At 45.4% G+C, this 20972-nt stretch overlaps 1 protein-coding gene across 29 annotated transcripts in view; it reads left to right on the top strand.

Moving 5' to 3' along the window:
• The first annotated feature begins 336 nt into the window (after nt 1-336).
• Nucleotides 337-20972, top strand: part of IKZF2 (IKAROS family zinc finger 2) — a 116304-nt gene continuing 95668 nt past the window's right edge. For 5 of the 29 annotated variants that reach the window (XM_080599302.1, XM_080599288.1, XM_080599310.1 and 2 more), the window contains exons 1-3: nt 2811-2829; nt 3209-3290; nt 4024-4128. In XM_080599302.1, the coding sequence (XP_080455428.1) occupies nt 2815-2829; nt 3209-3290; nt 4024-4128 (202 nt within the window). In that variant the 5' untranslated portion in view covers nt 2811-2814. The other 24 variants (XM_080599309.1, XM_080599311.1, XM_080599299.1 and 21 more) reach the window with 23 other exon arrangements.

Raw genomic sequence — 20972 nt, 5'->3', positions numbered from 1 at the left:
TGGGCCCTCCATGAGGCCCGGCATGTCACTTGTGACTCGGTGTCCTCGGTGGGAGCGTGAGGTAGGGTCTTTGGGGTGGGTGGTTGGGGAAACGCTCTTTTCTGACTGAAAAACGCTTGGAAACGCTTTTATTTCCACAGGGCTCCGAAGGGAAACACTTGAAAGAGGGTTAAAACCAGAAGTGCTGAATCATGACTCCAACGACAACCCACCCACCCCTCCCTCACGACGGCTGAGGGGAGGGAAGGGGGGGGGGGGGGGCGCGCCCCGCTTGCCGCCGCGCTGCCCTGAGGGGGCGGCGCGCGTGCGCGTGTGCGCGCCTCCGCGGCCCTCGTCCCCTAATCGATTGCCGAGCGCGCTGAGCGGCCATGCCGGCGCGGGCACGCGCGCGGGTCCCCCCCCTCCCCGCCTTTCCCTCACCCTCTCCCCTCACGCTGCGCGCCCCCGGCCGGGCTGCGTGTGAGCGTGTAAAGGCGCGTGTGAGGCGGGTGTGAGCGCGGCGGAGGTCGGCGGCGGATCGGTTTCTCGGGGTTTGACCAGCCGGTCCCGGGCTAACCCCCGGCTCGCTCGCCGAAGATGGAGGCGGCAGCGCCCGGCGGATCGCCCCTAGCTACGGCGCCGCTGCCTCAGTTTCCATAGCCGGCCGCCGTGCCCCGCACAAACACCCGCACACACACACAAGGGGGATGGAAGGGACTCGCTGAGGTAAAGCCGCGCCTGCCTTCTCCTCCTCCTCCTCCATTCCTCTTTTTTTTTTTTTCTTGCCCCCCTTCCCACCTCCCCCCCCCCCTCCTCCTCCCCCTTCCCAGGGGGTCCCCCAAGTGCCTGTCGCTGAGGGGGCGACTTGTTGCTGTGTGTGTCCCCCCGAAAATAAATAAATATGACGATAAAACAGAGAAGCGGTGGCCGTTCCCCGGCCACAACTGCCATTTCCCTCCGCCACCTGCCTTGAGGAGCCCTTTGGGGAAGGGGGGGGGGGATATAAAAGCGAGGGGGGCGATAAATAAAATCCCCCCGGCAGGACTTGGGTTACTTTGACAGGTCGTGCTGAGGGCTGGCAGAGGCAGGGATGAGGAGCTGTGGTGGTTTTTTTTTTGGTGTTTTTTGTTTTTTTTTTTTTAAACGCTCCGGGGAAGTTGGCCTGGGCTCGCAGGGCGGGGTGCGGATGGGGGTGCGGGTGCTGAACCCCCCCCCCCAAAAAAAAAAAAACCCCAAACCCCTCAAACCTTCTCCAGCTCCCCCCAGATCCCCCCCTCGCCTCCCGTTGCCGTGCCGATCGGGAAGGAACCGGTGGATCAAGTTTTTCTCTCTCCCTCCTGGTTAATCGCATTGCTGTAGCACCGGCTGACCTCCCTCCCTCCCTCCCTCCCTCTCCCCTTCCCTCCCTCCCTCTCCCCTTCCTTCCCTCCCTCTCCCTTTTTGTTCTTCATCTTCCCTCAAACTATGTGCCATTCCTGAGCGCCTGTCCCTGCCGGCTCACCCCGGGCTGCCCGGCTCCGCATGCCCCACCTGTAAGTGCCGGGGGCGGCTTTATCCCCCCCCCTTCCTTATTTTTTAAACTTTCCCCATCTCGCTGTGTCCTCAGCACACCCAAAAACTCTCTCTCCGTCTCTTCCCCCCTCTCCCTTCATTCGTCGTGGAAAGGAGAGCTTAGCAGCCGGGATTTGCCATCGCAGCCTAAAAATGGTGACCGAACTTTTTTTTCTCCCCCTCCCTTCCCTTCTCCTCCTCCTCCCCGCTTGGAGAAATAAAAAATAAAAGCCAAACCGTGTTTTAATTTTGGTTACGGATGTTTCTGTGTTTCTTTTTTGCCTTCCTTTCTCTTCCTCCTCCCTTCCTCCCATTTCTTTCCTTCCACTTCATTGGCTGGGATGATCTTTCCCTGTTGCTTCTGATGTTTCTTTCTTTTTCTCAGTGTGTGCCTGCCTACCTGGACTAGGGGGAAGATAAGGTAATTTTGAAGGGCTTGAGGAAGCGGCTTACCTGTTTTGGAAACTTTTTGGAGATTTTTTTTTAAGTCATGTGAAAAATCAGTAACCGAAGAGAGTTTGGTAGCAGCCAGGCAGGTTGAAATTTAAGTGTTACGTGCTGAATGCCTTGGGAATTTGATCTGCTTTATACCAAGGAAGAACAGAGAGAAAAGTATTTATTTATTGGGGGAAAGACGGGGGGGGGGGGTCGGGGAGGGAGGAAAGCGGGTTAAGGGAGGGGGAGGGAAGTGGTTTTGGAGACAAGAAGTGAAGCTGCCTGTTTTCCAGTAAGTAATGGAGAAATTCCAGGAGCCAGGGCTAAATATACTTGGCGATCAATACAGAAATGGCTCATTGTGAATAATTTAGCTGCCTGGTGCAGTGAGAGTTTTGAAACTAAAGGCAAAAAAGAGGCCATGGAGGGAGAGAGGAAATAAAATTCTCCTCTGGTCATGTCAGTTTCTTAACTTTTCCACTTAAAAGAACATAGTTATGATTATTGATCTCTCTCTCTCTCTCTCTTTCTTTTTCTCAATATATATCAAATGATAGCTAGGGGGTGTCATTCTATACAGTTACTTGGGTTTCTGGAAAGTAATAGCTTGTTCTGTGTCAGCAAAGTGCTTCCAGAAACTTTAAGATTGCTTCACGCCAAAAAATGCATGGTCTGGGAGCATCCAGTGTGACGTTCAGCCCCGTGCTGGGGCAGATCAGTAAGGTTAGAAGGAGCAGGTGTGTGTACAGGTGTGTGTGCTGGTGTGAGGGTGGTGGCATGAGACAAAGGCTTGTGAGGACCCTCTCAAAGGGGCATGGGCACGGAGGGCTTTATGTCGTTCAGAGCAGGATGGAGTCTCCCGGAGTACGTGTGAAAAGACCAATTGTTAAGAGTAGCAATCTCCTCAAAGTCTGTTCTGGCTGTGAGAGCTGATAATTGACAAAGAATTACAATCCTCTCTTGGACAAAACAAGTGGAAAGTCTGGGGAGGGAAAATTCAAATCAGGTAAAAATGCGAGTGGGGGACAGCTCTTGGTCAGACCAAGAAGATCCCAGCACAGGCTGCCCAGGGGACTGCTGGATTTCTCTGCTCAGATAATTTGCAGGAAGAGTTCAGTGATTCGCAGACGAGCACATGCACTACACTTGTGTGTTTCTCTAGGCAATGGTTGCAACAGCAGTAAAATGGGTAACTACTTAGGGCTTTAAGTAAGTTTAATCATTTAATGGTTGATACTGACAGGCATCTTTGAGGGTGTACTTTTCTGCCTTGCAGCACTGCACTTTGACTATGGAAGCAGAGGCTGCTGATGGATATATAACATGTAAGTAGTCATTTTATTTGATTATTCTGAATTACTTTCCTTTTCCCACTATCTTTTTGTCATGTAGACACCTGAAACTTTAGCTTTCTTCTGTATGGGCTTTGCTTTGAGATGCCGCTGAATTAATGGCATTTAAACATAAACTTGGTGTATGGCTGAGAAATGTGTGGGTATGGGCTCATGGGTGAGTACCTCGCAATTTAAATATTTGCTGAGGATGAATGAACTTTGCAAAAGAGAGAGAGAGAGCTCATTTTCAGAAATTCACATTGCAGCCAGAAACTTTTAATGCCTTTCACTGTACATTTCTCCTGTTTTCTGTGTCAGAGCAAAGCGTCTTTCTGAGTGTGTTGTTTAACTGTCAGTTAGCTGGAGCCTCTGAGGGGAAGGTCTGTCCTGTAAAGTAATATTTCAGCCCGCTCCTGCCCCGTACTGATTCTCAGTGTTTGCAAACGGAGAAGTAATCCTAGCTTCTGTTGAGATGAAGCAGCTGGGGCAGGATTTTTCATAAGAGACTGGTGACAGTAGGTTTGAGGGGGTCCTTAAAATCAGTCAGTCAAATATGTACTCGTGGCCACTGAGAACCCAGTTTGCACAGGCTTTGTAAGGCTCCCCTCACAAAGGGAGGATGGGCAGGGGCGCAGGGAGCCAGCGAGGCATAGCTCTTAATCAGGGGGTCTCTTTGCGGGACAGCGGGACGGAAACTTATGGGTGACTTGTTTTGTGAAAGCAGGTGACAATGAGCTTTCACCCGAAAGGGAGCACTCCAACATGGCTATTGACCTCACCTCCAGTACACCCAATGGGCAGCATACCTCACCAAGTCACATGGCAAGCAGTAAGTCTCTTTTAAACGTGTTTCTCTCGAGCAGCGTGTTTGGGTTAGTCCGGGTCCTCGGCTTGCTTTCCGTGTCTTAACCACGGCTCTAGGCTTTGCTAATAAAAGAAGAGGACGGGGTAGATTTTTTTTTTCTTGTTCACGCTGGTGTCTCATCTAAACATGAACGGGATTACTAGTCTGAGCTATCCCAAGGTGGCATTTGAGAGCTGGTCCTTACCTGTTCCAGGTAGGAAAACGCTAGGCTTGACGTGTGCTGGCTTTGTTTCATCAAGGTTTGAAATCCAAATGCGAATTGTTGCTGTTATTATTTTTTACTACTTACTGTGCTTCCAGAAACAGCTTGAAGTAGTTCTATTTGAAAACAAACACGCTCTATTTACAAAAAGGCTTTACTCTGGCAAAAGTATAAAGTTAAAATGTCTGGGTTTGATGGCAGGTTGTGTTTTACTGTTCCATATAGAAGCTTCAGCATCCTATTCATTACCGTAGCTTTGCCTTGGCAAGTCCAGGGATGGCTGGGATAATTGGAAATTTATGGCACTCAGTAGCTGACTTGCTAACAAACTGAAAGGATTTTGTTTTAAAGTGTCGAGGAAGAAACTGAGAAAATGTGGAGAGATTTAGGAGCCTACTGCGAGTGTCAAGTGCTCGTAATACTTTTATAATTATTTTTCATGCTGTAGTACTGAGGCGAATAAATGTAGTTTATATACATTTCATAAAGTAGCCTCCTTTGTTTTTTGTGTTTGCTTGTTTTACTTTTGGTTACAATTCTGCACTGAGATACTTACCTTAGAGTACCTCAGTACTTGTATTCAAAAATAATGTGGTGTGCTTTGCTTACAGTATACTTTCAGAAGGTTCCTCTCTATAGCATGTGATACTGATTTTCTTTCTAGTCTGCGTGCTATAGAGACGTATTTATCTTTTTAAACTGCCCGTATAATACCCCATCAAAGCATGCAAAAGAAACAGAGCGCACTTAGAGTTGCTTGCTTTAAAATACGGTGCATTGCCTCCAAGGTCTTTCTTCCTGAGAAAAAGATGTTCCTTTCCTTTAAGAATTTCTTCTTTCTTCCTGCAAATTACGAGTAAAACGCAGTTTTTATGAGCCTTTAAAACTGAGGGTTATAATGAAGACCTACCAATTATATACATGTTGCTAGAGAATATGATTGCTAATACTCTGGACTGAACTTTATATGACAAGCTATCATAATTCAGCATCTTTAGACAATTCCAATCCTGCTGCACTGGGATTCTGATATATTTTATTATGTTGTAAAAGTTTTACTACTCACTTTCTTCATTTTCTTTGTTTCCTTTTTATTAATGGGAAGGCTTCATTGGAAGGGGGGAAAAAAAAGCTCCATTTTAAATCTTCTTTATAATCTAGGCTAAAAACCAGAGTCAAATTAGGGAATAAAAAGATCTAGGATGAAGTCATGCAAAAATACTTTAACACATTCAATATTTTCATGTTCATTGTGTTAACATTTTCAATGATTTTTAAGCATCGTTAGTTCATGCAACACACATGCGTTTACAGCCTTGGTGAATATCTTTTTTTTTTAATGTGTTTTGTGGTATCTCACAGGTGTCTCAATTGCCTTCATCGTCGCTGTTTTTTGTAAAGCACATGCTGCTGTTGGAAAATTAGGGGCTCTGCCTGGGGTTCTTAAGCCAGGCAAAACAAGAGCATCTTAAATTTGTTGTCACTTAGTTATTCTTTGCAGGCATGGGAATGTTTTGGGGAGAGGCAGTTTCTGTGTTAAACATGGAAGGTATCGATCAGAGGTTGTTGGCTTTTGTGGCAGCTGTTAAGGTGGTTCACTTAAGGGTTTTGGGCAAATCTTAAATCTAGCATGCACAGACTAACTCACCAGGCTGTGCTTCAGAGCCTTGCACCTGATTTGTGGTGTTCAGGAAACCTTTTTAGAGAGAGGAGAGTAAGGAGGAAAGGCAATTTGTAAAACTAAGTATGGCTTCAGGAACGAGCCATCGTCCATCCTGCTGTGGTGCTGCAAGGAGGCCTGTGAAGCAGCGATGGGACATGAGGGGAGGAAATGGCCGTGCTGTACGCAGTGCCCCTTAATTTCTAGCGGAGCCATTGCGCTGCTGTCAGCCCCCCGTTCTTGTGAAGCTCAGGGCACGTTGTCCCAGCTGCATAGGGTTTGCCACTGGAGGAGGTAGTACGAAGATCGGGCTCCAAAGGCTTTGCTCCCGGTTCTGTTGCCAGCTGTCCCCAGAAGGTGGATGGCCCTGTTTCACTGAGCGCTCGGGATATGCACCTGCAGGGTAGAGCTCTGAGTTCTGACCTTTGTTCTCGCGTTCCATTGACTCGCTTTGAACCACAGCTCTTAATTTAGCTTTAATTTGTGTCTGCCTCAAACAGAGACAAAACCATAAGAAGCAAATTTCTTGGATCTTTACCGAAACAATTGAGCAGTGCTCTCCCAGCAACAGTAAAATTATGTGCTAGGTAAAGAGTTTTCTGTGCTCATTAGCCCCTGGCAATTCCATGTTAGTAAGAGTTCTGGCTGGGCTACTGATGTTTTCAGGTTCTGTTCCAAAAGGTTTCAGGTTAAATATTTTGGCTCGCTGTGGAGAGTTGTCTGCTGCATCCTTTAACCTATTATCATTTTCAAGTATCTAGACTGCATGTATAGGTTATGGATGGGGCCGACACTCAATTTTCCTTGTGAATGAGGTGATCCTGCAAGATAAATCACAGCAAATCACCTGTCATAGCTAACTAATGATCTTACATATACCTTACGGTATGCATCTGCCTTTAGCAGAACATTATATGCATGTTGGCAGATGCTCTGTTCTAAAATACTTTATTGTAGTTTTATGTAAGCAAAGATTTAAAATATGTGTAAATAGTCAAACTGAATAGGTTGATGGATCATCTTGCTTTCTTGTATAGCAAAAGACAAATTAGTGCTGTACCTTCTGATTACAGATGATGTGTTCACGTAGCCCCAAATCTGGAAGTCCAGATTTTCTTCGGATCTTCTGTAGGAAAACTCCTTCAAAGGGTGAAGCACAGAGCTGGGTGCCAAAGGCCTGCTCAACTAACTCCGCATTGGGTGCTGAGGAGTTCCCTGGGTGCCCTTAAGCTGCCCACTGGACCCCACAAAGCCCGAGGGAGTCAGACTTGTTGCCTCTGGTTCGTGTTGAACTGAGCTGCAAGCGATCAGGAACCTCAGAGTAGGAACTGGTATGCTAATTTAAAGGCTGATGGGGAGCCATTATAAAAGAGGCTTTTATAAGGAGGTGGCTGGAAATCATTTATTTAATACCACACTAAGTTCTTACTACAGTTACTACTTTTTTTTTTTCCCCCCTGTAGGTTAAAGTGGGCTTAGAGGGTCTCCTTTAGAAGCCGCAAGGCTCTGTTGTTTGATACTTAACTTGGTGACCACTTTGTGTAGGACGAAGGCTGTTTCTTATAAGACCACTTGCTTGGTATGCTATGGAAAGTAACAGCAGCTAGTTGTATCTGACAGTCAGGGACAGAGGAAATTTACTCTTAAATTAGAGACTTTACAGTGGGCGTCCTAGATAACTTTCTTATCTCTGCTTTCATAGACAAAAGGAGCCCTTAAACAAAATGGAGGCAGAACAATCATAAATATCAAACCCAACATCTGATGGTTGGAACTGATTAAAATTGTGGTACGCTTTCAAGATGTGTTTATAATAGCTTAGAAGCGTTACTAAGTTATGAGGTATAATTTATTAAGAAAATAGCATTGTTGGCTGACTCAGTTGCTGAACGTAACGAGACGATTCCATTTTCTGCGTGGTGGGGAATGATCACGCTTTCTGACAAGAGAGCTGTTGGGACAGCCATGTTCAGCGCGAGTGGTTCCTCTAACGGTATTTACGGCTGGAGTCTGTTGCAGAGAGCTCGGGCAAGGTCTCATTATGAAGCAGCGAGTGCTGGATTCCCAGCAGTTGGGGTGGACTGTAGTGGACTCTTAGTTGCTTTTTATTTTTTTTTTTGGTAGCTTCAAAACCCTACATCTTTCTTGATTACTTTCGGTTTTCCGCTGTATACTGTCATACAAGCCCTGTTTTGTCACACTTGTGTTGCCCCGAGCAAAATATTTCATGTACCACCACTGTATCAGCACCACATCTGTATGGATAAAGAAATGTAACTACAGAGTCTGCCTTTTGGGATGAAACCAGGTAAAATTAGAGATTGCTTCATGCCTCAGCTACGCAGCAAACAAGCCTTGCCATTGCCAGCACTACTGCCCAGGCAAGCGAGGCTGGACCTCGTGCTGGGATTCCTTTTGGCTCAATGTGTGTTTTTTTAGTGCGTGGTGTGGCTGAGCCTCTGCAAGAGGTTTTTCCTTGGGGCTGGTGGCTGGGGTGTCGGGGCCGGGCTGCAGGGGGAGGAATCGAGTTGGTGCTTTGAGGCAGTCACTCCCCTGACACAGGCACCAGTGCGTGAAGGATTCTGGCAGCCCGACTGTCGCGCTCTCAAGTGGGGATTTGGGTCTCTAGTTCTTCCAAATACATGCAAAGTGTGAAACGCTGCATATGGTACTAAAAACTTGGGCTGGATTACCTCATGGTGCTGAGGAATCTCTTTCCTCGGAGGCCTTTTTAAGGAACAGGGTAGGCAACATCTGCTGCTCTGGGCTATAAGTGCAGCGAGGTGGGCTTCTGACTCGCTCGACACATCCTCCAGACCTTTGTGTCTGACTTGCTAACCTTGGCAGTGTGATGTTTAGAGAGGTCAGCTGGGGAATTTCACAGTGGTGCCTAAATACAGATGTACCTGTGGCTTCTCAGGTTGAAGAGTGGCAAAGACATGCTACACCAAGACAAGCTTAGACGTGAGAAGAGCTCGATAAAGTGCAGCAGGGAACTGGAAGAAGTGAGTTACGTTGACACTTACAGAAGCATTGACTTTGCTTCAGCCTTGTAACCTCAGACTCCCTGAGAATTGCTTGGGGGAATAATATTCACAAAAGCTTTAGCCAGTTACCTTTCTTGAAGTTTAAGGTGGGGAATAAGGTGATGATCGGGCTTTACATTTTTGTCCACATATTAAGAAACTGAAGCTCTGCAAAGTTATGTTGCACCCATTTAATTTAAAAAAAAAAAAAAAAAAAAGAAAGTAAGTACCAGGAAATGAAACATTTGCTGGGATGCTGTTTGGGCTGTAGCTTCATTCACATCAGCCTAGATTCTTCACAGGGATATGGTTATAATCTTGAAATAGTTCCTGTGATACAAACCCTGCGTGTAGACAAATACCAAGGAGCTGCTGAAACTTCTGTGTATTTTTCGTCTCTTCTGTCAGTGTGTCTCTGGCATTCCCGACGGGATCAGATACTTGGCTGTAAAAACATTCCTCCCTCTCGGTGAGTGTTATAATGAGGGTGGAGTGAACTGATCAGTTAATCTCATTAAATAGGTTTTTATTCATTCTGATGGAACTCTCTTGAGAGGTCATCTGCCAGGGCTTTGTTGCAGCACACACCTTTCTTAGGGAGCTTCTGTTATTCTCTTGGACTGTCAGGTTCGGTTAACTTTCCTTGGTACACACCCTGTTACAACACTCGCTCTTCTGGGTAGCTTCGTAGTCAGCATGTTTTCAATATCTGCTTCTGGAATTTCAGTTCCTTTTCAGACACGCCAATGAAAAGAGCAGTCTTCTTCCTTGAAGCACAGCGCTTCGACAGCGCTAGATACCCGTTACGGAGCGGTCCGTCCCTCCCATCCCCAGATCTGAGGGAAGGTGTCACTCCTGTTGAAATCAATGGGTATTTTCTCTTGGGAAATTGGATCAAGGCCTTTTTTCCCATTCCTGTGGGCCGTTGGCGCTGTCTCCTTCACTAGCTAAATGGCTGTTTGCAGGGCTAGGCCTTTTAGGTGGCAGTGCAGCTGCCCGTGTTGTCCTTACGCATCGCTGAAGGTGGGCAGAGCTTGTCCTCCTACTGCAGAGAGGGAATTTGGGAGGAGTGGTGTTTATCCAGGAGGGAATGACATACCCCTCTTCTGCATTTTCCTTGGTGAGTTGGGGTGAATGAAACTTCTTGCAGGGGGTCTGCCTTGAGGCAGCTCCGTAGAAGACTTCAGAGAGCGCAGCACGCCTGTAGTGATGAGGCCAGTCACCAGCCTGTGGCGCTGAGCCTGTGCCACGGCGTGTTGTCCCTCACCCAGAGCCATGAAGTGCTGGCAGCTGGCTGCTCACCCCAAGGGAGGGGAGCACAGCTAGGGCTGTCAGCAAGGAGCAGTGAGGCTTGGCAGGTACGGCTCTGGGCTAGGGGATGGGGGGCCCGGTTTTTCTCCCAACTCTTGTCATCGCAGGGGATTTCTCTCATGTTTTTGTGTCTCTTTTTTCCAGAATCACAGAGGCCATATATCACTCAGGGTGGAGGTTTGGATGGCACACATTTAGACCTCATCAAAAGCAGGAGTTCTGTTACAGTATCTACTTTGAGGTGTTGATTTAAATTTCATTTCTACAACCTCACAATTAGGCACAGATAACAGTACCTCAATACTAGTGTAGCTTATTTCCTGTCCCACACAGGAGTAATTGTGATAGTCCTAAAGCCCCCTGTTGTTTGAATGTGCTTTCATGGCAGCAGCCACAACATTTTAACTCTTCTCATCCAGCTCAGCCTTACCAGGTCTGTGCGTGGACAGACCCCAATTACACTGCCCAGCAAAATGTGCCCTTGATCTGGAGCCAGCTCTACATTACCGGCCTCTGCTGGCACTGCTGTGTCAGCCTGTGGCTTCGGAGGGCTGCAAATCCCCCAGAGGCAGAGCAGTGCTGGCAGAAGCTCCTGCTGCAAGCACGGCCCTGGCTGGCAGGGTCACCTGTGAGCGGTGTTACAGGTGGTACGCTGGAGCCTGTCGTAAAGCAGGAGACGCTGTTCCTGGAAAAGCATGGGGTTGATTCATCCCCCTCGTCTGTGTGCAGATAAGTCAGCTAAACTTCTGTGAACTAGAACCTCCTGGTTTTTAACTGGCTCTTGCTTTCTCCGTACTTCTTCTTTGAGGCTCTGTATTCCAGTTTTGGGGTTTATGTTCCATTACTCTCCTGACTCCCCCACTATGGCCAAGCAGAGCACCACCTGTGTGCATTGCATTGGCTCTTTTAGCTCACGATTGCTCTGTCCTCTGCACATCGGGAGAGGCCACAGAGCTCTTGGTACCCTTGCAGTGCATGTGGGGACACCTCCTGGTGAAGCTGAAGTTGCCGGTCGGATCCCCTTGTGCCCTAGGAACAGGGCGTTGGTTATCTGTAGGTGATTGGAGGTCAGTCCTAGGGACACACAGCTCCAGGTGTGGAGCAGGTGAAATTCGGCATCCACCAGCCAGTGGTGAACAAAAGACAGTGGAGTTTAAGTGCATCACCTCCCCAGACAGATAGGAATCCCTGTCCTCAGCAAGCTCTGGGTTTTGCACGAGGCATGGGCAGAGGAGCGTGATTCACTACAGACCGTGGCTTCAGGTTACCTGGAGAAGCTGGGAGAAGACCTTTTGTGTTTGTTTTTGTTATTTTTGTTGTTGTTTTGTTTTTTTGTCCCCCTCTTTTTACTTAAGTATTGGTACCACCTGTGAGGCTGTCCTGGGCACAAGTGTAGCTGCTACAGCAGGGGAGAGAGAAGGGAAAAGTTGACATCTCTTCCCTCAGCATTGCTGGGCTGGAGAAGGCATTTTGGGGACTCAGCTCTGCTGTCCAAACTGCAGCTTTGTGTAGCAGGGGTAAAAGACCCGACTGCATCTTGGTGCTGCGGGTGTCACCCTTTGTCCTGCAGGCAGAAGTCTGAAGCAGTTTCCGAAGAAGGTAGGACACAGTGAAGCACAGCAAATCATCACCCTATCTTCCTGTCCTGTCTATCACCTTTTTTCTAATGAGGTTTCTTCCCACGTGAGACAGAAAGACAAGTCTGTATTTCATCTCTAGCTAATGGAAGCTCTGTGGAGGGCTTACCATAGGGGTGATACATCTGCAGTTAAAGCACATACATGACAAAGCCTGAGTTTCTGATGAGGAATAGTTTTATTTATTTATTTATTTATCCCCGTTGTTCTCTTCCCCTTGAACAACAACAAAAATGTTATCCTGAAGATATCTGTGCTCTGCCCTTCACAGCAGGATGGATCCTTCTTGGTTCATTGTTGGCCATGTTTCTGTTGCATTCCCTCAACTTCTGAAAAACCCTAATTGTATCAGAAGTTGTGTTGCCCTGTTTTTTCTCAGGGGATGTCTGTTCCCTCAGTCCGTGAGAGTTATGGGGGTGAGCAGCACAGAAAGCTGCCTGGAGAAGCCTCTGATATGCCCAAATCCATACTAATTTTTCCTGTAATTACTTTTAGGTGTGGTGTGTGTGTGTGCAGTGAGAATTCACACCTACTGTCTCCTAGTTCCTAACTCAGCCTCCAGACATTTTGTGATTACCTCTGCAAGCAAATGTGCTCTCTTAGGTAACAGTCTAGCCATAAAACACAAACTGAGAGAAATTTTTGTAACTGTATCTGGGCATCCTTTAAAATCCAGCAGCATGAATTAAACACCCCCTTCTGTCCAAAGAGCAGCAAGTGCGGTGGTGTGAATTCCCTTCTTTTGAAAATGAAAGAGGTTGCTTCTTTCTGTATGAAAACAGCAAGTGTTTTTACACAGAAGAGGTACGAAGTCTATTCATCTGAGGAAGAGTAGCTATTCTCTTGAAGTCATCGATGATTTAAAAGTTTCCAGGAAAGAGTTGCAGTAGAGTCAAGACCTTGTTCAGGCTAGCAAACCAGTTGTGTGATAAGGGGAGAAGGATCAGGCAAAAGCAGAAAACAGGGTTTGGTTTTGGTGCGTGGTGGTGGTTTGTTTTTATAATCTCTTAAACTTACCTCATGGCTTCTTAAGAAAATGACATCCTGCAGTGTATGTTTTGCTTTGTCCAGGTAATGACTTCAGAAGGGGAGCAAATCTTAATGAGCAGTTTTGCAAACCTCTTTTAGTTGTCTATTCCTAGGTTTGGTGTTTGTATTTCACGTGCAATATTGTGGTGAGGGGCCTTTCTCCCTGGCTCTCCGCAGAGTCTGCGATCATCTGGCACATGTGCTGTGTTTGCCTAAGTGCAGAAATATTTTGGAATACACCTTTGTGCCTTATATTCACACCGTGCCTTGACCCTCATCACCTTTCAGATGTAGACGTGTTCTAGGCACCGCGTGTAGTAGTTCTATGGTTGTATCTCCTCAAATTGGGTTATTGTTACCAGGTGTTTTGACCTTGAACCAGCACAGGTGGCTCCTGGGTGAGATTAGTGCATCTCCATACAGCTGCAGTGGAATGAGCTGTGGTATCAGCTTTACTTGAAACACCCTGTTTGAAAATTTCCTCTCTCTTAAATACACAGGCCTCTCTCTCCAGCACTGTTAGGTATTATCCTTCAGATAATCTATTCTTTTAGAGTTTAAGGTAATATCTCCTCATTATATCATTCCTTTTTAACAATAAATCTTGCAGAGCTTCACAAAGGGTGCCAGTTTAAGAGATACAAATGGGCGAACAAAATTATAGGCTGAAGAGGTGGAGATAAATTAGAGAAATTAGTGTTAGTATGAATTCAGCTCCTATAGGTGGGAGGCAGTCAGCTTCATCATTCGTGTGTGTGACTTTAAAATGGCAGATTATAGGTAGCTCGAGTTCAGAAGAAGGATGTGCTAGCTGCCTATCAAAGGGTCAAGTACTTGAGAACTGAGTTGATTCCTGCGCCCTCTGAAACTTGTATTTTATCAGCTGCACAATATCTTTATTTCTCCGAAATTCCCACATGCTTGTATATGTATCCCAAGCCAGAGCACTCTCAGGGTGTAAATGCTGTCACCAGTCAGCTGCCCATAAATAACTAACACCAGGTAGAGGAGGTAGGCAGGCAGCTGGCGAAAGCAATCTGAAATGTGTCCAGTGCTGGTTTGTGACAAGCCTGTGCATGTGTGATGTGTGTAAATCCACGGTAAAAGCACTTTTAGAGAGTCTCGGTCAAATACAATAGAGATGTACGGGCTTGAAAAATATTACAATCACGCAGGCCTTATGAAATTAGGAAGCCAGAAAGAGAGGAGAGATGTGAATTCTGCCTCCGTTGAAGGAAAAGCTATTAAGCACCACCTTTTTCTAATGTCAAAGGATCTGCATGGGAAAAAGTTGCTGGAAGACGCTTTCTGTGAAGCCTGCTGCTCGCAGAACCTACTTTTGGTTAGATGTTTGTGCAAAATCACCTCGCTGGTGGGACTGTGAGACCAGACATGACTCAGCCCATCAGCACGTAACGTGGTTTCAGGTTGCCGTCTTGCTGCTTTTGGGTTAAAGTCCTGGAAAAAAAGCATTTGCTTTTTTTTTTTGTCTCACACTTTTAAAGCGTTTCACTTATTTAATGTCATTAGTGCTATTGTTATTTAAATTTAGCTTGTGACTGGTAACCATTAAATATTTATAAAGAGATCGATAGTAGTGAGATTTTTGCTGTAGTAAATATATATATCACATCTGTATTCAAAACCAAAGTGAACTGCAGTGCATTCCAGGAAATAATCTATAACGATGCTCTGTAGAGCACTTGCTCATCGTCACGTCGAGACACTTTATCTGTGTCCCAAATGCAACCACTTCGGCAGCAGAACCCTCTTTTAGGCAGCGTAGCCTAGAACAGCACTGCCCAGTGCCTCAGGAAAGGAGTGAAAATAACATTTTCGTTGAGGAACGTGAAGGAGGGTTGCCATATCCCAGGTTCTTTAGTGATTATATGCAGGGAGATCCCTGAGTTTTAAGTCGTGTCTGCTCAGCAAGGCTTCAGCGATGGGCTAGGGTGTCTGCTCCACTGTGCTGGTGCAGATCCCTCTCTTCTGCTCTGCTTTCTGAACTTCTTGAATGTTGCTTGATTCTCTTTGCTGTTGCATCTGAATGCCTTTATGCAACCAGTGGTGTAAGTGATTCCCTCCTCATACACCGAGGAATTTCTGACTGGTTTCTTGTGGTGGGGTCAGAACTCAGATTCGGGTGGAGGAAGGCTGGGCTTGCCAACTGGAAAGTGTTTTCGAGGACATGCGGTCTGACTTCAGGCTCTCCTACTCACCTCCGAAGGGTTCTTGCAAAATTTCCCACCTGCCGGCCCCTAAGGTCTGCCTTATCGCAGGGGAAGCCTAGCCAAATTGAGAATGTGCAGCACAAAACTTCATCTGTAAATCAAAAATTGAAAGTCTTTTTAAACCAATGCCTGGTTAAACATCGAGGACTTCAAGTGGCCTCAGAGGCAGACTAGGGTTCCCTGGGGAGAAAGGTATGAGAGATACAGGATGCATGGGGAAGGCGAGAAGCCCGTTTCTTCTCCAGCCTGGGCATCTGTGTGACCTCCTCGTGCAGCTCCAAGTGGAATAAGTCTCGGTAGGTCAGCAAGGGGATGGCCTGAATCAGTCGTCCTGGCCGGGTGTTTTGGAAGGGAGAAAGCTTCCTTAGGAGCTGGCAATGAAATGTCAATTTATAATTATGACGGTAGTTTATAATAATAATTCTAATTATATACATAAATAGTTTAATCTACTCTAATGTAATATGGTAACATTTGCTGAGCTTTGGCTGCTTTCAGATAGTGAAAATATGCTGGTGGTTGTTGGCTAGGGTTCAGAAGCGTTTTTCAGAATTTTATGCACTGTGTGAACAACAAAATTTTGTGTGGATTAAGCAATTATTAATTCTCCCCTATTATCCTTCAGATAAAACTACAACTAACTCATTAACCCAAATTAAATGTAAATAAAGCTGATCTGTTGTTGAGGAGGCTAATTAGAACAGTAATTGTGTAATGATGATGCATTTTAATTTCAAAACGCAGATTTGAAAGCTACCCCTTTTGGCAGCGACAGAGCAAGGTGTAAAGCAGGATGCTCGTTGCTGTCATTGTCCTATTAATTAATAAAACCAGGGTTCCCTGTGCTTTCAGCTCTGCTTCTGTGCCCTGCAGAGCACTCAGAAATGTCCTAGTTCTGCTGACAATGATGCTGGTGGTTCAGCTGTGAAGGGACTTGGACGGGAAGACGGCGCGGTGTGGCAGGGCTGGCGCTGCGTGTGCCTGGGTTACTGTTGTAGCAGCGCATCCCCGAGCTCGGGGAATAGGGGCCGTGCTTTGGGATTTGCTGCGGGCTTGCCATGGAGATGCATCTGGAGTTTCAGGCCAACAAAACTGAATTGTGACTCATGTTTTAAAAATGAGTGAGTAATTTTCCATGCAGTTTCATTACGGTATCTTTTGCCCCAAGGATTATTTACCATAGGTTAACTTCCAGCAGTTTTTCACTGTTGTACGTAAACTGGAATTTCAATAAGAAAGAAATTGTTTAAAGCAGTGCTTTTATCCCGAATTGCCCATTTCTAATGGTAAAATTAGCATCAGTAGTAAAATCAGCAGTTGTACCTGCTAGCCTGCACACACAGTTTGTTGGATTTTTTCATTTGTTCAAATGTATTAAATACTATTTTGAGTTGCTTTTTAGCATAATGTGTTTTTATTTTTAACTATCATTTGAATCGCTAACGAAGAAATAGACATTGGATACAGAGTACATGATTTACCTTTTCTCGTTGCTGTAATCTCTACTGGTTTTTTTTCTTTCTGACTGCTTTAGAGTACCTTCAGTTCTGAAGGTCTGAATTAATCTTGAATGTTCCTAATAATCAGATTTGAAGAAGTAAAAACACATTTTCCCTATTTTCTTTTTAACTTTTCCTATGTAATTTTTTCCTGTGCTTCCTGGTTCACGGGGGGAAAAATCCTACAAGCATGTTTTAGTTGCATCACTAATATTAGAACTGAGTAATCGGGTGGCTTTGGCAGCAGTCTCGTTTATAAATTGTTGGTGAGCAGATGGCTCACCAAGTTGGCATGCCAACTCCAAACTTTCACAATCATGAGTCAAGTTTTAAATTGCAAGATTGCCTTACATGCCATGAGATTTTTTTTTTGTTTGTTTTAATAAATGTAATTTTCAGCGTATCTTCTCGTCTCTGAGCTGTTTTCCACTGAGACATGGCTATTCAGCAACCTCTAGGGCTGGGAATGCCTTTTTTTTTTCTTATTTAGATAATTTTTATAGTCACTTGGTGCTAAGAAAAAGCAGTACCTAGCAGGCTAGTGGTCATGAAAGTGAGACTTGGCAATCCTGGTTCATGTCAAACAGATAAACTGCTATGATCATTGATAATTTTAGCAATTCCTGGTTTGTAGGAACAGTAATTTGCTAGAAATTCACTGCTGGTATCTGTAATCCTGAATATGCAAATCTGTGCCAATTTGTTTGTTTCCTGAGCGCCCAGCTTAAGTCGTTGGGCGGCACAGAGTACAAATCTTACATTTGGAAAGGCAAGAGTGAATAGTGTCTGCAAGCAAAAAAGTAGCAGTAAGAAAGGAGAGCTTGAGCGCTCAGCTGTTCCCACTACGAACACAGCAAAATTCCAAAAGGGTCAGATCTTGATCCACTTGAGAATTTGGGCAAATATTAATGGCAGGATTTAAAAACAAACAAACAACAAAAAAAACATTCCCTCAACTACAATTACCATGGTATATGTGGGTTATACTGCAGTGTGGGACCTGCTACAGAATGGTAATTAGAAGTTATTTCTAAATGATTCCCCACAAAGTGTGCTGTTGTAAATGCTAAACAACTGTGTTTCATCCGTAATCATGTAATTGGTGTGTGCAGCTAATTAGTGCGTGTTCAGTTTAGGCCCAGATTTTTTGGAAATGTCTCCTGTTCTGGTCCTGATTTAGCAAAGCCCTTAAACAGCTGATTAACTCCCATTGGCTTTAATAGGACTTAAGCACATTCTTAATCAGGGCCACTGTGTCAAAGCATGTCTCTCAGTGACAATCAGAACAACCTGCCAGAGCTGGAGTGAAAATATCTGTAGGTCCTCCTTAAATGCAGATTAATATTTCTTGTGAAGCATTTTGTTTCAGAATCTGAAGCTGTGTAGATCTTTTTTTTTTTTTTTTAAAGCAAATGCTTATTGTCACAATCTAATTGTATGTATAAAGTTTAAAGATTTTAACTAGCTTGGCAGGAGGCTGTTTACATCAAATCTGCTCAATACACCTTTGAGATGGAGAAGAAGAAAATATGCATCTGAGAGTGCCTCACTGGAATATAAATGTCAGCGCTGATAGATATCTGTGATAGAAAATTTGTGTGGGAGTAATAATTTAGTAATAAAATAGGTCAAATTAATTCTTATGCTGAAGGGGATACCTTACAATAACCATTTTGTAATTTTATGTTTGACAGTTTGCTCTGCATTATGTGGATAGGTGGAGCTGAGATAATGTAATCCATTTCCAATTGTAAACAAGATTGCTTTAAGAGCTGCTGTAGTAAGATGCATGTTGGCTGACTTTAAGCTGAAAGGTAATTGCCTCTGAATATTAATGTGCATGTGGGGATTTTGTTTTTAATTCTGGGATTTCATCTTTGCCCTATAGCAGCTCTGAAGAGGCCCTTGTTTTCCCAAACCCCACTTTGCTGCTAATTGAAGCTGATGGCAAGTGTTGCGCTTTGGGCCCTTTGCTTTTATTTTATGTGGCCTGTGTACCTTGGAGAATGCTGCTTTCTGTGACTTTTTTGTTGTTGTTTGCTAACCACTTTTTCAGAACATGATGTGTGTTGGAGATGTTCTCGCTTTCCTGTGGTGGCTGTGTCTAGGTCCTGGGTGAGGGGAGATTCTGAGGAAGGGGAAGAAGTTGGTGCGTTAATTGAATTGTAGCCTTTCAGATAAATGGGACTTAAGGTGACGATCCTGTGCCGTGTAGCTGGAGGGCTTTGTCAGAAGTAACTGAGGACCTGATCCCAAGCCCACAGTTGGAAGTTCTCCGTCTGTTTCCACCTGCTTTAGAGCAGACCCACACTGTGGAGGCAAGATGTAGGTAGTGACAAGCTTACTCTGGGGGAAACCTCAACTGGCTACGTTTGTATGTGACATTTTTAGGCACAGAAGGGAGCAGGTAGATTACAATCAGGTCCTACCTTGTCTTCACATTTCAGTTCTGCCACTTGGCTTCTCTGGGCACCATTACCCCTGCTTGCAGTGAGGCTCTGCGCTGGGTGCAGTGGGCCTGGTGCTGAACAGGGCGCAACTGGGGCGAACAGCAGTCAAACAGCATGGCAGGCACTTGAAAATAAGCTGGTGTGTGCCAGGATTTAACCTGATTTAATGGTGTTGGACTTGTGGGCTGTCACTTAGTATTTTGAGCAATTTATCTAAGACAGTTTGAAGATGTTACGGCTGCCAGGTGGCCCGCATGCCCTTCTAACAGAGATGATTCTCCTTAAGGCTTGCATTTAAGGTAGAGTTAAACATGCCCTGCTCTCTGTCAGGCTGGCTGGTTTGGTTGTTTTTAAATAAAGAAACAGAAATGGGGGTATTTTTAGCTTGAATCAATCAGTGTCCTACATGGTCTCTCACAGGGACAAGGTGATGTCTGAGCAGGGCTGGGAGCTCCTGGTGCTGGTGTTTCTGCAGAGGGCAAGGTGCACTGACCTGTGCTGGTGGCTGGAGCTTGGAGATCTCAGCTCAGAGGTATCCCTGTGGGGCAAGGAGGTGGTGAATTGGCTGCTCTGCTCCTCTGCCGACTGGCGAGGGGTGGTTGCCCCTCGCAGAGATGGGACCGGCAGCAGGTAGGCACTGGTTTCACAGCCAGCCCTTCGCAGATCACTGTCAGCCCGGGGGCCACAGGTGAACTATAACCTCATGTGATGTTTCTGGTTAAACAGGGGGTGGGAAGTAGGTGGTATTCATAGTGGGATCTTGATTTTTTTGTTTTAGAACCATTTATAAATTTGCGTAGTGCCCGTCTCCAGTGGTTTGGTCTGTCCCCTCTTGAAGTCGATGGGAGTCCTTCGGGTAATTCAGTAGTTTTTGCAGTGATGCTGCTTGTAGCAAATCTGTTCCATGGGTGCCTTCCCTAAAAAATAAATAAAAAGGCTACAGAAACATTTGACTGTAGGCTGGCAAGCAGAAAAAGTGAGTGTGTGTGGGTTTCTGAATGTATGTTGCCCATTAAGGAGTCTCATTCTGTGCTGTGGCTGCTTCATTACTATGGTAAAAATAACATAAAAGGGTTCTAATAACTAATTAACTTGTTCATTAATGGATCAAGCACTGTCTTAAGGGCGGCTGTTTAAAAGAGTGCGTTTAAGGAAGGTTGACTGGAGGTGTGTCCTGTGGCTATGACAAACTTTGTTTTATAGTGGCATGTATTTTTCAGTAGCTCCTTACCGTGCTGTAATGTGGTTGGAGCAGGAGAAACAGAAAACTGGCCATTTCCCGGCAGATAGCGATAAGTTTCTACTCAGTCAGAAGGCTCTATACCCCGTGATAGGTTTATAATTATTATCCTAAGATTGATGTTTTTGGGGGGAGTGTAAATTTGTGCAGCAGTAATCCATTAAGAAATCAATAATCATTCCATCCTGAAATGCAGTTTCTGTACGACGTTATAAATGCGCACCAAAGGTTTGAAACTAGGCTTGTCTTCCCTTCTCTGCCCCCTCCTCTTCCCTGAACTCCAAGCTCGATGTCCTTTGCAGTGTTGGAAAAGCAATTACATGGTAGGACCCTTCTTTCCCACCGGAAAACCGGGGATAATAGCGTTAGCATCATCCTGAAAGCCTGTAAGACTTTTAGCATGACCTTTCCTTTATCGCAGCACCCATTTGATCTTGGGAAATTCCCCCTCTTCTCTGCCTCAGTTTCATCCCTGCGAGATGGGGATGATGAAGATTCAGGCGGTGCTTCTCTGTAAAGGACT

The sequence above is a fragment of the Anser brachyrhynchus genome (genome assembly GCF_964034855.1).
Source record: "Anser brachyrhynchus genome assembly, chromosome: 7".
Classification (NCBI taxonomy): domain Eukaryota; kingdom Metazoa; phylum Chordata; class Aves; order Anseriformes; family Anatidae; genus Anser; species Anser brachyrhynchus.
The sequence above is the reverse complement of the archived record's forward strand: the minus strand, read 5'-3'. Positions and strand labels throughout refer to the sequence as shown.